The sequence below is a fragment of the Diplotaxodon limnothrissa genome, linkage group LG11 (genome assembly GCF_057381915.1).
Source record: "Diplotaxodon limnothrissa isolate DT_005_m linkage group LG11, D_limnothrissa_male_GT1.1, whole genome shotgun sequence".
Lineage (NCBI taxonomy): Eukaryota > Metazoa > Chordata > Actinopteri > Cichliformes > Cichlidae > Diplotaxodon > Diplotaxodon limnothrissa.
Genome location: NC_140606.1, coordinates 1,260,236 through 1,280,883, shown reverse-complemented (window position 1 = coordinate 1,280,883; position 20,648 = coordinate 1,260,236). Strand labels below are relative to the sequence as shown.

Here is a 20,648-nt window from a genome sequence, read left to right as displayed (position 1 = left end):
AATGAAATGTTTAACTTGTTGATATTTAAAAAATGTTTTTGGGGATGCTGTATATTTCGCATAACTGATCAAATGTAAGAGGGTTGCCATCCTTATAAAGATCTGCCACCTTCTGTACACCTGTATCTGCCCATCTTTTGAAACCCCCATCGGCTCTTCCTGCTTTAAAACATGTGTTGGCCCAAATAGGTGAAAAACGAGAGATAGAAGACTTATCTCCCAAATACTGATGGGCCCTATACCAAATATCTATTGTGTTTTTAAAAAAAGGGTTATTGCAGAAAATAAATACAGATTTAATTGAAGATGTGTTACTGATGTTTGTTCAATTTGTATCCAGGTCGGGGGTGTCTCAGTGGAAAAGTGGCTGAGCGCGGTTTTGCAGACCAGTAATACAGTCTAAGATTGGGTATTTGTAACCCCCCTCTTTCATATGGCAGGTACAACAAGCAAAGTCTTAGTCTAGGTTTTTTGTTATTCCAAATAAATCAATTAAAGATACTGTTTAGCTTATCAAAGAATTCTTTTGGAAGAGGCAGAGGAAGTGGCTGGAAGAGATATAAAAAATTGGGTATGTTCATTTTGATCATGTTTATACGGCCTGAAGTATTAGATTTAATGGCTTCACATCTTGATATGTATTTATAAACTATTCTGCTTTCTTTTTGGAATTTTTATCTTTTCTTGTTCAAGAAGAATCAGAATCAGAACACTTTAATAATCTCTAACAAGAGTACCAATTATCAATTTATCTTTGAAACTCGTTCAGTGTGAGAAGAAAAATAGCAAAAAACAAAAGAAAGAAAGGAAAAGAAATAATAATAAAATGAAAATATTTTTTCCCCAGTATCAGGAATGGCTCTTATAAACAATAGTATGAATGACATTCCTGGCATCATCACTCTGTTAGAAGAAACTGATGCCGTAAACTCAGAGAAAGACTTCAGGAAACAGCTAGAGATAACAACTGTCATGGTCTGGCAGTCCTCGCTGGTCAACCTGCCTTTGTGATGGCTCCCCTCGTGGTCCCCTGCTTCCTCCTTTATATGTACGTGTGTGTGTATCCAGCGTACCAGTTTATGGGCATCACCAGACCGGCAGGTTTTTCCCACACTGAAGCAAGTCTCACAGGCTGACGCCGCTCATCCTCGTCAGTGGGCCTCTACTTAACCGTGTTGCCGAGCTTCAGTCGACAGTGGCTTGTTGAGTTACGTAGTCAGTACATCCTCAGCTCTGAGGTGAAACTATCTTTGCTGGTGTTTGTTCGTCACGTCTTGTTAGGAACCTGGAGAGGAGTGTGTCCCGGGAGCAGAGTGTGGGAGTTTTCACCATTCACGCCACGTACCGCGAGCACTGTTCAGGAGTCGGGAGCACGTTGATGGAAACGATCACACATTGTTCATATTCTCACTATAAATAAACGCACTCTTTGACCGGAAATTTGGGTCTCCTTCTTGCCACAAACGCTGACACAAACATTAGCTCTTGCTAATGTTTTGTTAAAACTTATTTATTATTAGGGCTGGGTATCGTCACTGATTTCTAGAATCGATTAGATTCCGATTCATAAGGTCCTGAATCGATTCGATCCACGATTCGATTCGTTTTGAATTGGGGAAATTTTGCCTCAGTCAGAAATATTATAATTCAGAACAGTACATTTACATATTTTTGTATCTATAAAAAGGAAGCTGACACAGGCAAGACTTTATCAAAGGTATGAGCATCACAGCAGAGGCCTTTGTGTCAAAGTAGCGGAAGATAAAACACTGAAAAACATGAAGGTGATTTTCCTGGCCTGGATTTTATAAAAATATTCTGCAGTACATCAAAAATGAAAGAAACCAATTAATCAACATACGAACATCACCTCTGAAGTTACAGCAGTTTTATTAGACACGGCTAAGCATTTTGCATTTTGCATAATTTTAGAAAGTTTAAATTTGTTCAGTAGCCTATTGAAAGGCAGAAATTAGGTTTTCTTTTTGGAAGTAAGTAAGTCACATCTCACTGATTCTGATCCGCGGTCCGCGCTTTGTGTTTACGTCTTTGTGCAGAAGCCTGTACCTGCTCTCATTTACTGTTTTAAATGTTTGGTGGTTGTCAAAATTTTGTGACGTTTCACCAGAGATTCTGGAATTTCGGGCAAAATACATTTATATTAAAAAATCGATTCAGAATTTTAATGAATCGAGATCACGTTATCCGTAAGCCAGAATTGATTTTAATCGATGAATCGATTATTAAAACCCACCCCTATTTATTATATTTATTATACAGCAACTATAAGTACGCAAAGGTACTTGGTAACACAAGTGTCACTACGCATTGCTAATTTTTGTTGCGCAGCCTGTGTACCAGTTATGTGCACCCCTGTTTATTATATTTATTATACAGCATAATAGGATTTGCAGTATTATACAGGGTTTATTCTGGCTGTATTTCAAAACATTTTAAATGTAGATGCACTTTGTAGAGCAAAGTGAATGAGGGCAAATTCAACACACGTGAACTTGACAGTAATTAGAGCTGCAGTGATATGTGTACAGTGCCAGTTCACAATAATAGTCATCTCAATGTGTTTTATATAGTAACGTTAATAGGGAGGAATAAGAGGACAGGGAAGAAAAGAAGGAAAGAGGAAGACAGAGAGATGACAAACAACAAGAGAAACAAAACACAAAGAGGAGAGTATATAAATGGTCATGACACACGGGACCAAACGCATGTTTCATTAGGAAGTGAAAACTGGAGAATGTTTCCACTTTAACCTTTTGTATTGCAACATTAAGTTGACCACCCTCTGGTGGTGGTCAGAGGGCCCGGTGGCGCCAGTGTCCAGCAGCCTCTGTCAGTGCGCCCCAGGGTGGCTGTGGCTACAATGTAGCTGCCATCACCAGTGTGTGAATGTGTGTGTGAATGGTGGATGACTGGTTGTGTAAAGCGCTTTGGGGTCCTTAGGACCATGTAAAGCGCTATACAAATACAGACCATTTACCATTAAAGAAATGCATTTAATGTGAATGCAGCATCTGCTTCAGCATAAAAGGAGCAAGTTTATGTTCTGCAAAATGTCCTTGAAGACAATAAGACTTTTTTTGAGTAGTACCAAAAGGTATATTAATGTAAAATGCTGACCTTTCTCCCCCTGTTTCCATTCTGGTTACCTACTGACAATAATGTACAGCACCACTATTACACATTGGCAGTAATGTGAACTCTCAGCACTGTCGGTGGGCACTTTTCTAGAGTTCCACAGGGAGCAATGTTAAAAATGATCTGGATCAAGAATGTGGCCTTTTGGATGTTGATGGAGGACAACACTGAAGGCAGAGCGTTTGGGGAGAATGCTGAAGAGAAAAGCAGGAAGAAGAGGTCGGCACAGCTATCAGATTATGCCTCAAGGCTTCTCGTGTTTTCTCATCTCTCCCTCAAGTCTCCTGCTTCACCCCAGCACCTCCCACACTCCACCAACCTGTCTGCCCTGAGCATCAGTAAAAGGGACCACAAATACTCCAGCCACACACTCTTAGGGGCACTTCTGATGCACTGTGTGAGGGCCTGAGATGGGTTTTGTAATTGCAAATCAACTCTTTAATTCAGGCTTCGTGAAACTGGAGGACTTCTGAGAGGTTTTATTAATGGGGTAAATTATTCATAGAGGCACAGACACACACGGTACACAAACCAGAGGTCAGGAGCTGCTGAGAGGCAAGCGCCACCGAGGATCCTGAAGTGTTTGCAGTTGCATGCAAGAATATGATTTTATTATTTGTATCAGCAGCGTTGGGGGTTCTCTTCTCACAGATAATCTCATGAATCTTAAATTAAGTGTTGAATACTGGAGAGATTCCCGTGAGTCAGTAATTATTTGAAGAAAAAGAAGAAACGATTACAGTCACAATAACTCTCTGAGTGTACTGGATGAGTACTGTTAAACCTGAAAAGTTAAGTTCAGGTTTAACAGTTAGAGAATATTACTGTGTTCTGATCATGATCATATCACAGTTTCACATGAGCTACAACCATGGTAAGATATTGTTGTCCTTATTTTAACATTTGTTGTTAGGTGTCCCCAAAACAGACCAGTATGACTGCAGAGGTTCAACAGTTGACACATTCATGAAAGCAGTGAGTTAAACAGGTGACCCAGACACAGTGTGTCAAACAAAATCAAAGGATGAGGGCGGCATGTGTCTGTATGCTGACTCAGGCACAGATTTAAGATTAACATCATCCTCATCACATCTCTAAAACGCGTTAGTGGTTTTAAATCAGTGAGTGTTGTGAAGTTTCCTAAAATTAAAATGGGGCCACTGCTTTTTGTAAACTGGTGTAAAAGAAGGTGTTCAAGCTGCTCAAGCAGCTGGATATGATCTGATAGTGTTCTTAATATGAAATATATTTTAATTCAAAGATCTTTTGAATTCATCTTCAGAAGATTTTCATATACTGCTGTGGTTTCAAACATAACGCTGTTCAGAGTTAGCAGTTACCCCCTGCAATTTTGTGGAAACCACAAATACCCTCCACAATTGCGTGTTTTTCGCAGTGATATATAAATATTGTTTTCCATGTGTTTTATTGCTAAATTATTAAGAAGAATAAGATTTACTAAATAAATTGTGGGCATGAAGGTGTGAATGTGTCTTTAGATGTCTGTCTCTCTCTGTTAGCCTTACTTCATAGGGTGGTTTGTACTCCACCTCTTGTCCTATGGTAGCTGGGAGAGGTTCCAGTGGAAGAGAGTGGATGGAAGAATGGATAAATAAATATTAATGTAAATTCAGCAATATTTCCATGTAAAATATAATATTGTACTATAGAGAGAACAGGAAGCAACCACATAGGAGAGATGCAGTGCAGCGTTCTTGCATTGTGACGTTCATTATGTTTCACTGAGGCAGTAAAAAGTCAGCAACCACCCAGATACAAAGGTAAAGGTATACTTAAATATTTGATTCATCTGTAAAATAAATTTCAGTTTTTAAACTTTCAAGCATTAATAATAAAAAAAGAAGTATGCTGATTCTATTTATTTTCCCGTATGTCACAACCAGTGCAAATATTTGAATTTGAAATTGGACTTATCCAGTCCAAGTCAAATTTCCGAGTGTGGAAATTTCAGATTCACCATATCGTGAGGTGGATTAGTGAGTGGATGTTTAGCTCGCTCCTGGCATACAGTTTGATGTAACTCATGATGGTCACCCCACTCCTGAATCCACATCCACATCCATTCTTTGTGATTAGCTGAGGAGGTTGAGGCCTGTGCAAAACAGCAGTGGGAACAGAATATTCTGGTATATTCTTGTGAGCTTTCTTTGAAGCTGTCCTTCAGTGTTATCTTCCACAGTCCCGTTGAGTTTATGATATAAGTATTCAGTATTAGCCTTTACTTTACAGCTCAGGTGGCAGAGCAGGTCAGCCACTAGTCAGAAGGTCGGTGGTTCGAATGTGTGTGCGAATGGGTGAATGACTGAATGTAGTGGAAAGCGCTTTGGGGTCCTTAGGGACTAAGTAAAGCGCTATACAAATACAGGCCATTTACATTGCCAGGCACTCCAGTATCCATGTGTGGGGCATTGAGTTAGGCTTTCTTGTACTCAGCCGTTGCACTGATAGAGCGGTGCACCAGGACTTTGGAACAGGTTGGTCTGCCTTGTTGGTACTGCTCTGTGAGGCTGGAGCTGGTGTCTTTGACCTTTGGTGTTCTTTTCAATGCATTTCTGTTCTGCTCATGTACTGACTTATGTGTCTGCACAGCTTGTTTGCTACGATGCTTGAGGGGCTTGTTGCAGAGTGGCAAATAGGTTAGGTTTGGGGAGGCCGTAGCTTTGGAAACCCTTCTTTCTGATAAAGGCTACAGTTAGGGCAGGATGAGGTAAGGTCAAGGTATTTGTGTTGCTATTGGTTCAGGTATGGTATGCTGCCGAAGTTCTCATTAGGACTGAGGATTTCCCTCGTTTAATTCCCCATGTGTCTATATTCCACTGTGGCATGTCATTATCTTCGATCTAGTCTCTCCTGTACTTTGTGTTTTGTCATTTTTGTTGTTCATGGTCTCCGACCCTGCAACTGGCAGCTGAGACAACTGTCATTGTGAACTGACCCTCTATAAATGAAAATGAAATGAAGAATTAAAAACAAAGGTATTGACAGTAACCTGGCTGTGTTAGAGAAGCATGATAAAGAGGACAGTCTACAATAAACAACACAGTTTAAATTAAAGTGCCAATGACACCTGGTGAGGGCCTTATACTATCAAATCAAAATGAAGCTGTGCATGTCTGTCATAGGTCCAAGAGCACAGGTGAAGGTCTACACAGACATTACTCATATGCATTTTGATCATGTGTGTTCCCTGCTACATTGACCCTTTCATTTTGTGTGTTATCTCATCATCCCATTGCCACATATACAGTCATATAAGGTGAACCTCTAAGTGCACAAACACATAAATATTGAAGACACAGAACCTTTTCAAGCCCCTCCTCCTTCAGACTGATTACATCAAGGTCAAAGTCTGTTCTCAGGCCATTGGTCCGGTTGAAAGTGATTCTCCCCGTCAAGCCATCCCAGTGAGCCTAAAGAGAAAAGGCAGAGAGACAGAAAATAGAAGAGGAGACATTCAACCAACAGTATCAAGTCTGTTGTTTAACTTTTAAATATATTCTTGATGTTGAAGCTGCAGACTGAGCAGAATAGACAGTTTTTCTATTCTCCCTTTTCCACAGAGCCTTTCTGTACACTCTTTTCTGCCATCAAGGTGCCTGCACAGACTTTGTAACTGCGTTTATAACAGTGGGGAGGCAATTACCCAATCTTTACAGATGTTTAGGGATGTGATAGAATAAGATGTAGCATGAAAGGGGTTCAGAGTAGAGACGGCTTTTGCTCAGGCACAGCAAGTCATCACAGTACTTCTCCACCTGGAAATCAGGGACTTCGAGGCCTATCTTTAGTAAGATGAGTGGGAGTCACAAATCTGGAAGTTACTCATTCAGCTGCATGAAAGCATTTGTCATACTCCTTTGACTCAGTGTCTGGTACCTCCGTGATGATACCGCTGCTGTTCACAGACATATGGACATGTTACTCAAGTGGAGATTATTATATGTATGTCAAAAATGGTGCTATAAATATAACACAATTAATAGAATCAGGCAACACACAGAAATAAACAGTTATTTATAGAAGAAAACTTCATAACTGAAACTGACAAAAAACATACTTAGAGTCTGCAACAAGCAAATGGTAATGTCATGGTCACTGGTTTTGGCTCCAGGGCTTTGAAGTGCTTGGAGATTTGGGATCCATTTTTATTATTCATCTCTTGCCACCGTAGCATGTTGATGGGGTCCGTGTGCCCCAGTGATCCCAGGATGCATGTGATCATGGGTATTTGCCCTTGATAGGGTCTCCCAAGGCAAACTGGTCCTGGGTGACAAAGGAGTAGCACTTCACAATACTCCTATGGAGATAACAACATGGGATATTGTTACTCTGCCTGGTATCAGGGTTACCAGGGCCTTATCCCTCAAAGCAGGGTTTTAGGGAGAGTGTCTGGTAGTCAGACCTTAACCAATGGGGACCAGACAGATGGAGCCCAAAGAAGCATTTACTAGGATACTTTGGTCCAATGAAGCACTGAAAAATCACTGTACAGTTAGGCCCATATATTTGGGCACTGGCACAAGTTTTGTCTTTTTTTCTGTTTACTGAAACATATTCCAGTTATGTTAAATAATGGACATGGACTTACTGTGCAGACTCTCAGCTTTCATTTGAGGGTATCCACATTCAAACTGGATGACGTGTTTAGGAGTTTCAGCTCCTCAACATGTGTCATCTTCTTTATAAAGGGAGCAACAGTAATTGGACAACTGTCTCAAATGCTCTTCCATGGGCAGGTGTGGGCAGTTCCTTTGTTATGTCATTATCGATTAAGCAGATAAAAAGCCTGGAGTTGATTTGAGATGTGGTGCTTGCATTTGGAAGATTTTGCTGTGAACAGACAAAATGTGGTCAAAGGAGCTCTCCGTGCAGGTGAAACAAGCCATCCTTAAACTGCGGAAATAAAACAAAAACACATCTAAGAATTTGCTACAATAGTAGGAGTGGCAAACTCTACAGTTTGGTGCATCCTAAGAAAGAAAGAGAGCACTTGTGAACTCAGCAACGCAAAAAGGCAAAGATGACCATGGAAGTCACAGCGGTAGATGATCACAGAATCATTTCCAAGGTGAAGGGAAACCTCAGCAGCCAACCAAGTGAACAATGCTCTCCAGAAGGTAGGCGTATAGATATACAAGTCTACCATAAAGAGAAGACTACATGAAAGTAAATACAGAGGGTTCGCTGCAAGGTGCAAGACACTCATAAGCCTCAAGAACAGAAAGCCGAGATCAGACTTTGCTAAAAATAAATAAATAAATAAAAATTTAAAAAAGCCAGCATAGTTCTGGAAAAATATTCTTGAGACAGATGAACCCAACATCAACCTCTACCAGAATAATGGCAAGAAAAAAGTATGGAGAAATCATGGGAGGGCTCGTGATTTAAAGCACACCACACATCTGTAAAACATGGAGCAGGCAGTGTGATGGCTTGGGCCTGCATGGCTGCCGGTGGCACTGGAACACTTGCGTTGTAATGCGACATGAGACAGATGCAGCCAAACTAAGTCTGAGGTTTTCAGAGACCTGCAAACCATCTAGTGATGTCCATGAGTTCAAGACTTCAGGCTGTCATTGCCAGCAAAGGGTTTTCAACCAAATATTAGAAATGAAAATTTTATTTTATTTTTATTTTAGACCAATTACTTTTGAGCCCCTGAAATTAAGTAATAGTGTTTTAAAATGCTTTAGTTCCTATATTAATATTTTTGTTGAATCCAGTGAAATATAGCTGAGAGTCTGTACATCAACTGCATCTGAGTTTTTTCATGAAAAATTAATTGTGGTAATGTAGAGATCCAAAATTAGAAAAATGTCATCTCTGTTCAAATAGTTATGGACCTAACTGTTAGAATGAGTCCATTTACCAGTACGTTTACAATAATGGTTCAATTTACCTAACCTTTCTGAAGTCACTGGATAGGGTATTCGAGGGTGCCCCCATCTGAGGACTAAATTATGCTACAAGGAATTTCAACAGTCGTTTAGGCAATGACGTTGAGACCGGGGGCTTATTGCACATTTAAACTCCGATGAATGTATGAGAGCATCTTGGGCTTAGTATCTTGCCCAAGGATATTTTGCATGCAGGAGCAGCTAATGATTGAACCACTGGCCTTCCAATTAATACATGACCTGCTCTAACTCCCTAGCTACAGAAACCCCTTTACACACTTGTAACAATGCTTCTTGGGAAAAAGCCTTGTACCATTGTAAAGCCTGTTTGTTTTCTCTTGAATGGTAACGCATTTGTAAGGAAAATACATCTGTGGGTTACGCAGCAGAGTTGAATATGTGGTTTGTGCCCATTAAAAACTTGCCAAATCTTTTTTACCAATAGCAAACAACATATTTCGCTATTGAATATTTTATTTGGGAGTAAGAGAGTGGATCGGCGTATTGGCAGATGGACTTATGTAGGGTTTGCAGTGATGTTGACACTACATGCTTTCTGTTAATGCAAAAACCTGAGCATAAGAGTGAAGCGTTGATTCACTGGTTGATCTTTGTTCCTACTGTTAACTATGGTCAAATGACTTAAGTAGTGACTGAAACAATGAGATAGCAGATACAAGCAGCCTATATGAAGCAGTAGAAAAAGATTCAGCTGAAGGGGTTAAGCGCTCAGTCTTAGAGATAGGATAAGAAGCTGTGCCATTCGGAGGGGCTTAGAGTAGAGCCGTTATTTCTCCAACAAATAGTAGCCTATTTAGGTGGTTTAGGTGTCTGGCTAGGATGCCTCCTCCTAAGAGCTCCTCCTACCAAAGGGGAGGAGGCCTTGGGTCAGATCCAGGACATGCTGGCTTGGGAACATCTTGGTATTCTCTTGAGGAGATTGAGGAGGTGGACAGGGAGAGGGAGATCTGGGTGTCCTGGCTTATCCTTGGCCTGATCCACGCCACACCACTAGGATCTACAGTAACAACATCAAATTGGCATTCGGGCTAGAGAAGTGTACTCAGATGATAACTAAGAGAGGAAAAGAAGTTAGAACTGAGGATTAGAACTGCCTTCTGGTTTTGTATTAGTATTGCTGACATAGAGGACACCTACAAGTATCTGGGAATCCCACAACCAATTAGGAACCACGACAAGTCAGCTAGAAAAGCCACCAAAGTCACCAAATACCTGCAGAGAGTAGGCAAGTCCTGAACAGTCAGCTGGATGGGAAGAACAAGATCTGGGCAATCATCACTTATGATTCGCCAGTTTTTAAATACCCTGCTGGGTTAAGGGCTATTTGATCAAGAAGGAGAGTTATGGAGTGTTAGGCTTGTTCTATGTCTATGAGCTTTCAGGAATTCTGCGTTTCCTGAGAAGTTTTTATTTTTCCTTCATGGTACTGCCTTCCTTGGGAAAAAATGTGACTTTATTCATTTCAATTGATAAAAGACCATACTCCATAGAAGCTGTTTGAACATTCAATGCTAGTAATGTAGGAAATGCTACTTCAATAATAGGAGAGATCTCTTGGAAGACTTGGACATATTAATTTAGATATAGAAAGGAATTTTTTTTTTTTATTTAACCTTTATTTAACCAGGAATGTCCCGTTGAGATCAAAAACCTCTTTTTCAAGGGAGTCCTGGCCAAGAGGCAGCACATTTCCAAACAAATACATACGAACAAACAAAGTTAAAAAATTACACAAAACAATTACACATTATTGAGGCAGTCTGTAGGCCTTTGAGTTTAGTTTTAAAAACATTTAAAGACAACAGTTCAGTCAGTTTCCAGTCTTTCTGTAACAGGTTCCACGAAAAAGGCGCAGAGTGCACAAAGGCTTTCTTACCCAACTCTGTGTGGACAAGGGGAACAGACAGCAGCAGCTGATCATTTGAACGCAAGGAGTAAGAACCACTATTTGTCCTTGTGACCAAAGTACAAATATAAGGAGGCAGCAATCCTAGCATAGCTTTGTAAATAAAAGTGTACCAATGCCCCTGTCTTCTAATGGCCAAAGAAGGCCATTGAATTTGGCAAATAGGCTGCAATGAGCCATCATGGCATATTGGAATCCCAGTGGTGATAGGCTTTAGGACAGGGTCCTCTAGTCTAAGATGCTGGTGGTGGCGAAGAAAAGTAAGGCTTAGATGGAGCTCTGCCTTGAACTGACTTTCCCCCTTTTAAGTTGGTTGCTTGTACAGAACAGATGGTCTACTGATGAAACTAAGACTGAACTGAAGGGAGGACTATCTCTGGAATGCTGACTGAACAAGAGATTGGTATGGGGATCGTGCTGTATGTGCTCACCAGAGGTTAACCCTCTGGGGTTGACAGACGCGCCGGCAAGTTGAAATCACGTGATCAATTTAAGACGACACAGCTACAAGATGCAGCAACCCAGAATCTCCATTTCAACTTGGGTCGAAAGTGCGGACTTCAATCTATAAACCAGTTTTTAGATTGTGTTGATAGGCCATAGTGATGGGTCGTTCGCGAACGAAATGGCTCTTAGAGCCGGCTCTTTGACGTGAACGACGCGAGCCGGCTCCTTATCGCGAGCCGTCACGTGGGGTTTTTTTTTTTTTTTTTCTTTCTCTCAGCCTCTCTCTCGCACTTTTTTTCCGCTTCACTCTGCACGCGAGCCTTGTGCTTTACGCTGGGCAGAGGGGGGAGGGGCGGTAGTTACACTCAGTAGCACAGGAACAGAGCCAGAGAGAGAGAAAGAGAGGCAGGGACAACAACATTAGAAAGGTATAGTAATCATCCACAACTGTTTTCAGTTGCAGATGATAAAGGATTGAGAAAGTTTATTCATGCAGGTCCATATGACAGAGAATATGCATGTTCTTTTAGTTTTCATATTATAATTTATATTTAATTGTGTTGTGGTTTGCAGTGTTTTGTGTTCTTTTCACTTTAAATTTGTGAAAGGAAAAAGCTGAAAATTTAAATAGTTAAAACTTGAAATGTGAATAGTTGATTTTTGTATTATATGATTTATTTATTACATTTTATGTGGAGTGAATAAATAAAAGTATATTTACGGTGGCCCCTAGAGACAAAGCACATACAAACTTCAAATCACGTACGAACTCTGAAGCATGTACAAACTCCAAAACACGTAAAAACACGTACAAACTCCAAAACACGTAAAAACACGTACAAACTCCAAAGCACGTAAAAACTCAGAAGCATATAAAAACTCAGAAGCACATAAAAACTCAAAACACGTACAAAAGACAACAGAAGTGCTCCAGGATGCTGGGCGCAGTGTTGAGCCTTTGTTATCTTGTGGCTACACAAGCCAGCAAGTACCAACGACCGGATTTGGTGTGTGGTAATAACAGGTAAATGAACTTTTTTTTAAATTATTTGAATATATATATGAGTGCCTGTGTATAAATACACAAACAATACACACATGCTTTCAATTGTGTAATTTAAGTGATCTAGTAGCTCTGCTTTGGAAGTTCAGTTCATGCTAGAAATGTGTTTTGGAGTTTGTACGTGTTTTGTCTCTAGGGGCCACCGCATATATTTATATATAAACATATATAAATAAAACCACTTGTTTTTATGTTAGTAATTCCTTTTGTGCATAATTTTATATTATTGTTAATAATAAATTAATTAAAGCAACAAAACAACCTGAAGAGCCGGTTCGGAGCCGAAAGAGCCGGCTCTTTTTAGTGAGCCGAACCGATAGAGCCGGATCTCTAAAAAGAGCCGGAAATCCCATCACTAATAGGCCAAGTAAAACCAGAGTTATGATAAAAAATACACACAACATTTTTTCTGAGCAAAACAGTGGTGTTTACAGCGGGAAGAATCAGTAAAAACTGCATTTTCTAAGGACAGCGCTAGCAAACACTCTCCGCTTCCGAGTGAAAAAAGAAAAAACACCCTTTCCCTATTGGTGTTAAATTCTGCTATGTCAACCAATCAAAAATTGATATGGCAACATGTGGCATTTGGTTGTTTAGGAAGAGGGGGAGGTTTTAGGAGTGATGCCAGTGAGAGAAAGTGGGCGAGCGAAAGAAAGAAAGAGAGTTTTCATATGTGAGACATTAGTGACATTTAGTGCGTTTGGAGGCTGTAGTTATTGTGTAGTCTAGTCAGTGTTTTGTTTCGTGTGTCAGTTCTACTAGTGAATGTCACATTTGCTCCAAAAAAGCCACCAAAGGCAGATTCCAGTGTAAACGCTGTCTCCACATGGCAAACAGGACTGATACACCTCCTGTTGTCAGACATGCAGGGTTTAGGCCTGTGGTATTCTCCTCTGTCTTATAATATAATTGGTGCACTGTAGAGCATATGGACATTACTTTATTTTTATAGACGAAAGGATGAAAACGCGATGGTAAAGTGGGGGGTGGGGTAAACAATGGTAAGTATGGCTACCGTTAGTTTGCGAGGTAGATAAAAAGGCCTGCACTGAAAGGACACTTAAAGGTATAAAGTCTGGCCTGGTAGCTCCACTGAAACAGCAAGGCAAGGCAAGGCAAGGCAAATTTATTTGTATAGCACAATTCAACAACAAGGTGATTCAAAGTGCTTTACAGAGACATTAGAAACAAAAACAAATAAAAAGCATAATTTAAAATTGATTAAAACAAGCAAACAAACAAACTAACTAAACACACACATTTCACACCTGTTCGCGCGATCTGAACCCTTATCGTAAGGGGAGCTACCAGTCCTTCTGTGGACGAGCTACTTTCTATTTTAAATTCCCTGAATTTAAAATACTCTCTAGACCCAGTCTAGACCCAGCTGGGGAGCTACCCAGAGCTCTAAACCCACTTAACAAACAAACAAACAAACAAAACAGTATATAAAATCAAAACAGATAAAATCAGAACAGTAGATAAAATCAGTAGTTAATGTAAGTTTTGAAATTTAAGCTTAACAAACAAACAAAACAGTATATAAAATCAAAACAGATAAAATCAGAAATAGATAAGATCAGTAGAAAGGCTCCTAAAGAAAGCTCCTAAAACCCCAACACTTTTTCCAGTTTAAAAAAATGAAATATAAAGTTCACAGATTAAAAAGAAAGCTGCAGATGATCCAGGAGAGAAGAAGGACAACCGCTCCCTAAGAGAAAACCTGTAGTGATCCCGTACGTGTCAGGAGTCTATTTACACTTACAGGCCAGTGGACACTCTTTCAATGATGAGGATGTTCACATCCTGGACAGGGAGGGACGCTGGTTTGAGGGCGGAGTCAAGGAGGCCATTTACATGAAAAGGGAAAGACCATCTCTGAATGGAGGAGGGGCCTAAGGGTACATCTGTCACCATCTTACAATGCTGTGATTGCAGCCATTCCCCAACTCTCTGCGAATGGTACTCATGGTCATTGATCAGTGGTTGTTGATCAATGGTCTAGGTTCAATTTTGTGGGACTCCCTGAACAAGTTCCAGTAAGAATCACTGTGGCAGAAATCCACGAACACGTCTCCAGTATGAAGAGTTGGACAGCAGCAGGCCTCGACATGATTGGCTGACTGCAAAAAAAGCTGACTGCACTCGTCGAGCGTCTGGCAGCACAAATGACCCAGCAGCTAATGGATGAGAAACACCCAAAATGGCTGACAGAAGGCCAGTGAGATTATTGAGGAGACTGGCTGTGGATACCGACTACAGAATGGAGCAATCATCAGCCACCTCCTCTACATGAAAGACATCAAGCTGTATGCCAAGATTGAATGAGACATTGATTCACTGATCCAAACCACCGGGATATACAGCAATCACACTGGAATGTCATTTGGACTGCAGAAGTGTAGTCGGATGGTACCAAAGAGAGGGAAGGTAGTCAGAACTGAGAGGATCGTACTACCGGAAGGCAACATTGTCCACCTTGAGGACAACTACAAGTACCTTGAGACAATCCAGCACATAACAGCAGGGTGCAAGATGCCAGCAAGCAGGGCATACATGGAACGCCATTACCAAGTGGACAGCATAGTATACAGTAACATCTGTGCCGAGTATGGACTGGAAGTCTTGAGGTCAAACAAACGTTTGGCTTCACTGCTTTTTCGAGTTTTTGGTTTTTGCCTCAGAACTCTCCCACTGATGTCATTAAGAAACCATTGTCCTGGGTTTCTTAATCCATAACTCAATATGTGATGTCCTGTTTAAAAAAATAAACCAAAAATGCCTTGAGGGTCTGAATGCCAAACCAATGACTAATATTATTGAAGTTATGAAATATGTGGTGCAATCATGGGAATTATGTATACATTTCATACATTTCTTGCAACTGTGTAGTTACTATCATCTGAATGCTTCTGTAAAGATTAGATGTAGCAAAGATTCTGTGGATAGTGTTATGTGACAATCCTGTGACTGTGTACATCCCAATAATTTTTTTATGTAAGCCAGTGCATCAGATAACACTGTTTTCATAAATGCTAAAGCATACTAGAACCTGGATACTTAGTTCAACTCAGGTCAATTCAATTATTTCAAGGCACTTTTTGTATTCATTTGTTAGAATATTGTAAATATTGCAAGAATAAAAGTACATCCATGGTTCTCATGTGTTTGTCAGCTCAATAGTGTCAGGATCTCTGCAAACTACAGGAGATTAGAGAGTTATCAAGTCCTAAATATAGGCTGATAATCTGCATATTTTCCACAGACAGGAAGCTGTAGATTGTTCATCTGGCTTCACCCATGCTGCAAACTGCTGGAGCAATTAACAGAAATTCAGATGATGCAGTGTCTTTGTTTCTGCCTGGATGATTAATGCTGAAATTCAGACAACCGGCCCAATATGGCTGCCCTCCTCAGGGGTGTAAGCATGTGCAGACGCTAGGAAAAATGATTTCCATATAAATAAATACACGGATAAATAATTTCTATTTATTCATATTCCCTTTCTTCTCGACTGCCTAAGCCTTATTTACATGCTGTTTCTGTCAGCTTTCCTGAGAGTGTGTGTTTTCTGTGTGAAGGCGCTGTGTGTATTAAGGAGGACGATGGAATGAAGAGCAGGTAGACGAGCATCTACCTCTTTGATGAGGGCCATGAAGCGGTTTCCAAAACGCCAGGGCTTGTGTCGGTTGCACTGTAATGAGCTGACAGTGATCTGCTGAGACTGCTGCACAGCAACGGCCACCACGTGCACAGCATCATACATCAGTGCAGCATCCGTCTGCAAACCAAGACAAAGAGGGAGAAACGATCATTAACTGGGAATACAGCACATGACACATTAGCTCATAACACCAGCAAAGATTTGTCCAAAGTAAGGAAAATATCAATATTGTGACGCTCAAATCAACGCCTCACATCAAAGCTCACGTATAGATTTGCATATTTCATGCCATAGGCATGCCCCTGAATATTTTACTGCCAGTGTCTTATGAACTGATAAGAGACTTCTGAAAGCAGCTTGCAAGAAGCAATATATTCTGACAGGGGAAACAAAAAAGTAATATGGGAATAAATCTGACATAAAAGAAGAATATTTAATCAAACTCGAGGTTTTCCAAGTTCATGAGAACATACACTATATATCTTTCATTTTCATTGAAAAAAAGATTATTTAAACGCAACTCTAAATCTTGCTACTCAGCAGAACCTCAAAAAAAAAAAAAGCCACAACAAGCAGACAATTTGAGATACACAAACCCGGTGAGGTTTCCAGTAATAACCGAGTAATGAATTATTATGTGTTTACATCCAACTAAGCTGTTGTTATGAAGAAAATGTGAGTCGTCTGCAAAATAAAAAATATGGGGAAAATTTTAAAAAAAAGAGTTTGAATAATATAAAATAAATAAGTTATGTAAAGAAGTGGAAAAACGAAGAGTCCTACACATATCTAAGCTCTGACAGGACCTGACTCCAGCAGTTGGGAACATGACGGCTGAAAGCCAAACAACATTTCTGTTTTAAAGTTAGAAAGTTGAGCAGCCGCCGAGTAAGCAGCTGTCCTTTAAATGTGTATGATTGTAGCCAGCCTGGAACATATTGCACCTCATAGAGCGCAAGAGGCAAGGCACATCCTAAAGCTTTGGCCCAACACAGAGAGACAGCCTCATGCTCGTACACCACAATTTAGAATCAGCAGTTTACCTAACAAGCATGTCGATGAACTGTGGGAGCAAGCTGGATAATATCCATGTGCAAAGGCAGCAGCCGATGAGGATATTGAAACCAGGAATCTAACTCCTGTGAGTTTGACTTACATCAGGCACGTGAGGCCTGTAACTGAGGGTTTGGGTAGTGTTGTCATGGCGTTACTAACAGAATCTCTTTTTGTTCAGTGATTTGATTTAATACAGATACAACAAACCATTGAGACAAGTGAAACAAACGAGAAACAAAGGCGTGATATGACAAAAGATTCACAGACTGTGCGTGGAAGACGTTACCACCTTTATTTCTGTCAGTATATTCCTACATTGAATTCTTGACAGTCGGTCTAAATAGAAGACCATTGCTGAAGCTATCAGAAAGTGCCAGTCATACACACTTCACAAATGAAGCCTATAATTCTGCAGCTCCTTGCGAAAAAAAGAGGTTAAATTAACGTTTGTCTCGCTTGATTGAAAAGCAATCACAACAGCTCTCCTCAGTTGTTGCACAGAAATCATACCCTAGGGTGCTTGGGAAGGCTCTGTCCTACTGGAAAAAAAACAACAACAAACCTATCAAACCTGTTATTTTCCCACATTTGAGCCCTGATTGAGCGTCACAGTGCTGCAGCTTAAGACTTCATGTGTGTTTTTGTTTGTTCATGTGTGGCTGTGTGCAGTTATATTCATATCCATAGGAAGTGTCCAGGGATGCACTTAAATCAATGATAGTCAGTGAGCTTTTCAAAATGCAAACTGGCTTGAGTGTGTGCCTGGAGGAGTGTGAGGTACTAATAATCTGTGTTAGAAGAAGGTGTTGAGGCAAATGGGAGTGTGAATTTATTTTAGTGTAGGTGTCAATGGAGGCTGTTGATCTTGTGTGCTGGGGGTTAGCATACTCTAACACACTATTCTTCTGAAGAGTCAGGATGAGTATGATCCACTCTGATTACAGAACTGCTAATGCTTCACGTTAAATCAGTGCAGTCTAACAGCAAATGGGAGATAGTCAAAGAAACGCAACATATTTGCGGGGGTTTCTTGTTTTTCGACAGCATGAACTTTTAAAAAAATGCATTTTATTAAGGAAAATATTTTATGTATGCAGCACACGGGTTGTCAAAGCAGCGATGTGTCACTATGGCAACCAAGAATGAGTTTTAAAAGAACCAGCAATCATTGTAACATAAACCAATCGTTTTTTTCTAACCCATACCAAGTTCTTTTAAAGCTGAAACCATTTCTAGTCTTGTCCATCCTGTGGGGGAGGAGGTCACTCCACTCTCTACCACTTCATCCAACTTGCTCCAGAATTTCTCGTTTGCTATCCAACCTGAAGGACTGAGAACATTCAACATCTCCCCTCCGAGTTTAGGCTGGAGTCTCAGAAGTCTGTCTGGCACTGTCTTCATCTCTACAACACTATTGACATAGTCCTCGTTCAAGATGACCCATCTCACACCAGAAATGGATTCAAAGTGTCCTGTCATGGTAAGAAATCTAGATCATGTCAGAACTAGTGCTAGTGTCATTGTGCTTGGTATCCTGCACACACAGTATATCTATCTTCCTCCTCTTGGTCATGAGTTTCTCCCTTTACCACATGTAATAATTTAAAGTCCCTACTCTAGAACTTTCCCTCTGCCTTCTAACATGGCTTCTCCCTTTCTTCTTTCACTGTCTTCGTCCAACAGTAGCACAGTTTGCACTGGCACCCTGTAGGCCAACAGAACCCATGGTGGTCATTGTTAACCAGCGCTATTTGGCCATGTCGATGCTCTTCTTGGCACAATCCTACTTACTCATGCAGGCCTAGGACTGGCACTTAGGAGTACACATATAAATAAATGTGTAAAAATCTGTGACATGTATGACTTCAACTTGTTTTTCCAGTGTGAGTGGTAAAATGATTCAGATGACCTCTCTGCCCTCCAAATGTGCACTTCTTCAGATTAGTGCATATCAGACTGGACAGATAAAAATCATATGCAGGTTGTAGGTTTGTGTTCACTGGAACTAAGCTCAACTCCTGAAAAACAATCCCACATCAAAATTCCCCCCTGCACAAAACTGTACCGTTGCAATGCAGTTAGACCAGTACTGCTCTACTGGCAACCACCAAGCCACCGGATTGTCAGACTTGTAACACCAGAGGACGTTTCCTCTCTGCACTACAGTCCAGTGGTGGCGTCTTTACACCACTGCGCTTTAAGGCTTGATCCATGAAAACCCATTCAATGAAGCTCTCTACACACTGTTCTTGAGCTCATCAGGTGGCCACATGAAGTTTGGGGTCTGTAGTGATTGGTTCTGGAGAAAGTTATAAGAAAGATATGTGAATGGCTGATTAGAAATTTTAGGATTATGAGCAGTTGAACAGGTCTATGCAGTAAAGTGGCTGCTGAATGTATGTAGCATAAATTTACTAGAGCGACTTTATATCATTTCTTTGTTTTCTGATGCATATAGTTTGATGAGTATAATTTAGCTTTTTTCAGTTTCAACACTTGTAACATTTACCCTGTTTGTAGAAGCAGTCCTTGGTTTTTCACACCTGTTGTCATGGAAATGATTGGAATCCTGATATTCAATGATTTGTGTATATTACGGCTGTCCAAATTCATGGGCTGCATCCTCCTGAGGACCTGTCCTTTGCTCTACGTGGGCCAGGTCCTCAGAAGGTCGGGTGGCCCGGAGGTTTATTCAGCTGTGTGAAAACCCCAGAGGAACCCACCCGGGGGATTAATAAAGTTTAATTTTATCTAATCTAATCTAATAACTTTAATCTCAGCCAAACCGATTTACATACAAACAAATAAAACACTGAAAAAGCCAAACAATAAGATTTTTAGGTTGTCTAAGTGACTTATATATCATGTTTAACCTGAGTAGCAAATGGGTGGGTTTGAGAACAATGTGCCGGGAGTTCACTGTTCTCGGGGGCTCCAGTGACCCTCGAGCTCCTGGTCAGCTATCGAGCTGGTGGGTAACAGACGTCTCCGAAAATGTCGGAGCACTTTTGCAAATATGCGATATCTTGATAAACCGAGCAGATATTTGAGGTTTACACAGCTACATTCTTGCCTGAAAATATATTTAAAGTTTATTTTGTGACCCAGAAAGATTAATAAGAGCAATATTAAAAACTTAGTAGCGGCCGCCATTGTTGAAAACTGGAATTGGCTGGGACGCGCTATGAATTCTGGGATATCGTGGGCCACGAAGGATACACCCGACCCATCCTTATAATATTCTGTCTGTAACTGCAGGCTTCCTGCAATATACTCTATGTACTTTGATATTTTGTGTACCTTGAACACAGCACTGCTAATGTAGCATGCATGTTTTTATATTAAGGAAGAAAGTGCCCAGAAGAAACCCGGACATTCACAGGGAGAACTCCACACATACACAGATATGCAGAAGGC

General features: G+C 40.5%; 1 protein-coding gene across 2 annotated transcripts in view; it reads right to left on the bottom strand.

The window, feature by feature from the left end:
* The window catches only part of grik2 (glutamate receptor, ionotropic, kainate 2), a 326,927-nt gene that overhangs the window by 115,731 nt on the left and 190,548 nt on the right, over positions 1–20,648 (bottom strand). For both annotated transcript variants that reach the window (XM_085366080.1, XM_085366081.1), the window contains exons 7-8: positions 16,149–16,292; positions 6,480–6,587 (exon numbers count right to left, since the gene is read on the bottom strand). In XM_085366080.1, the coding sequence (XP_085222206.1) occupies positions 6,480–6,587; positions 16,149–16,292 (252 nt within the window). The remainder of the gene's footprint in view (positions 1–6,479; positions 6,588–16,148; positions 16,293–20,648) is intronic.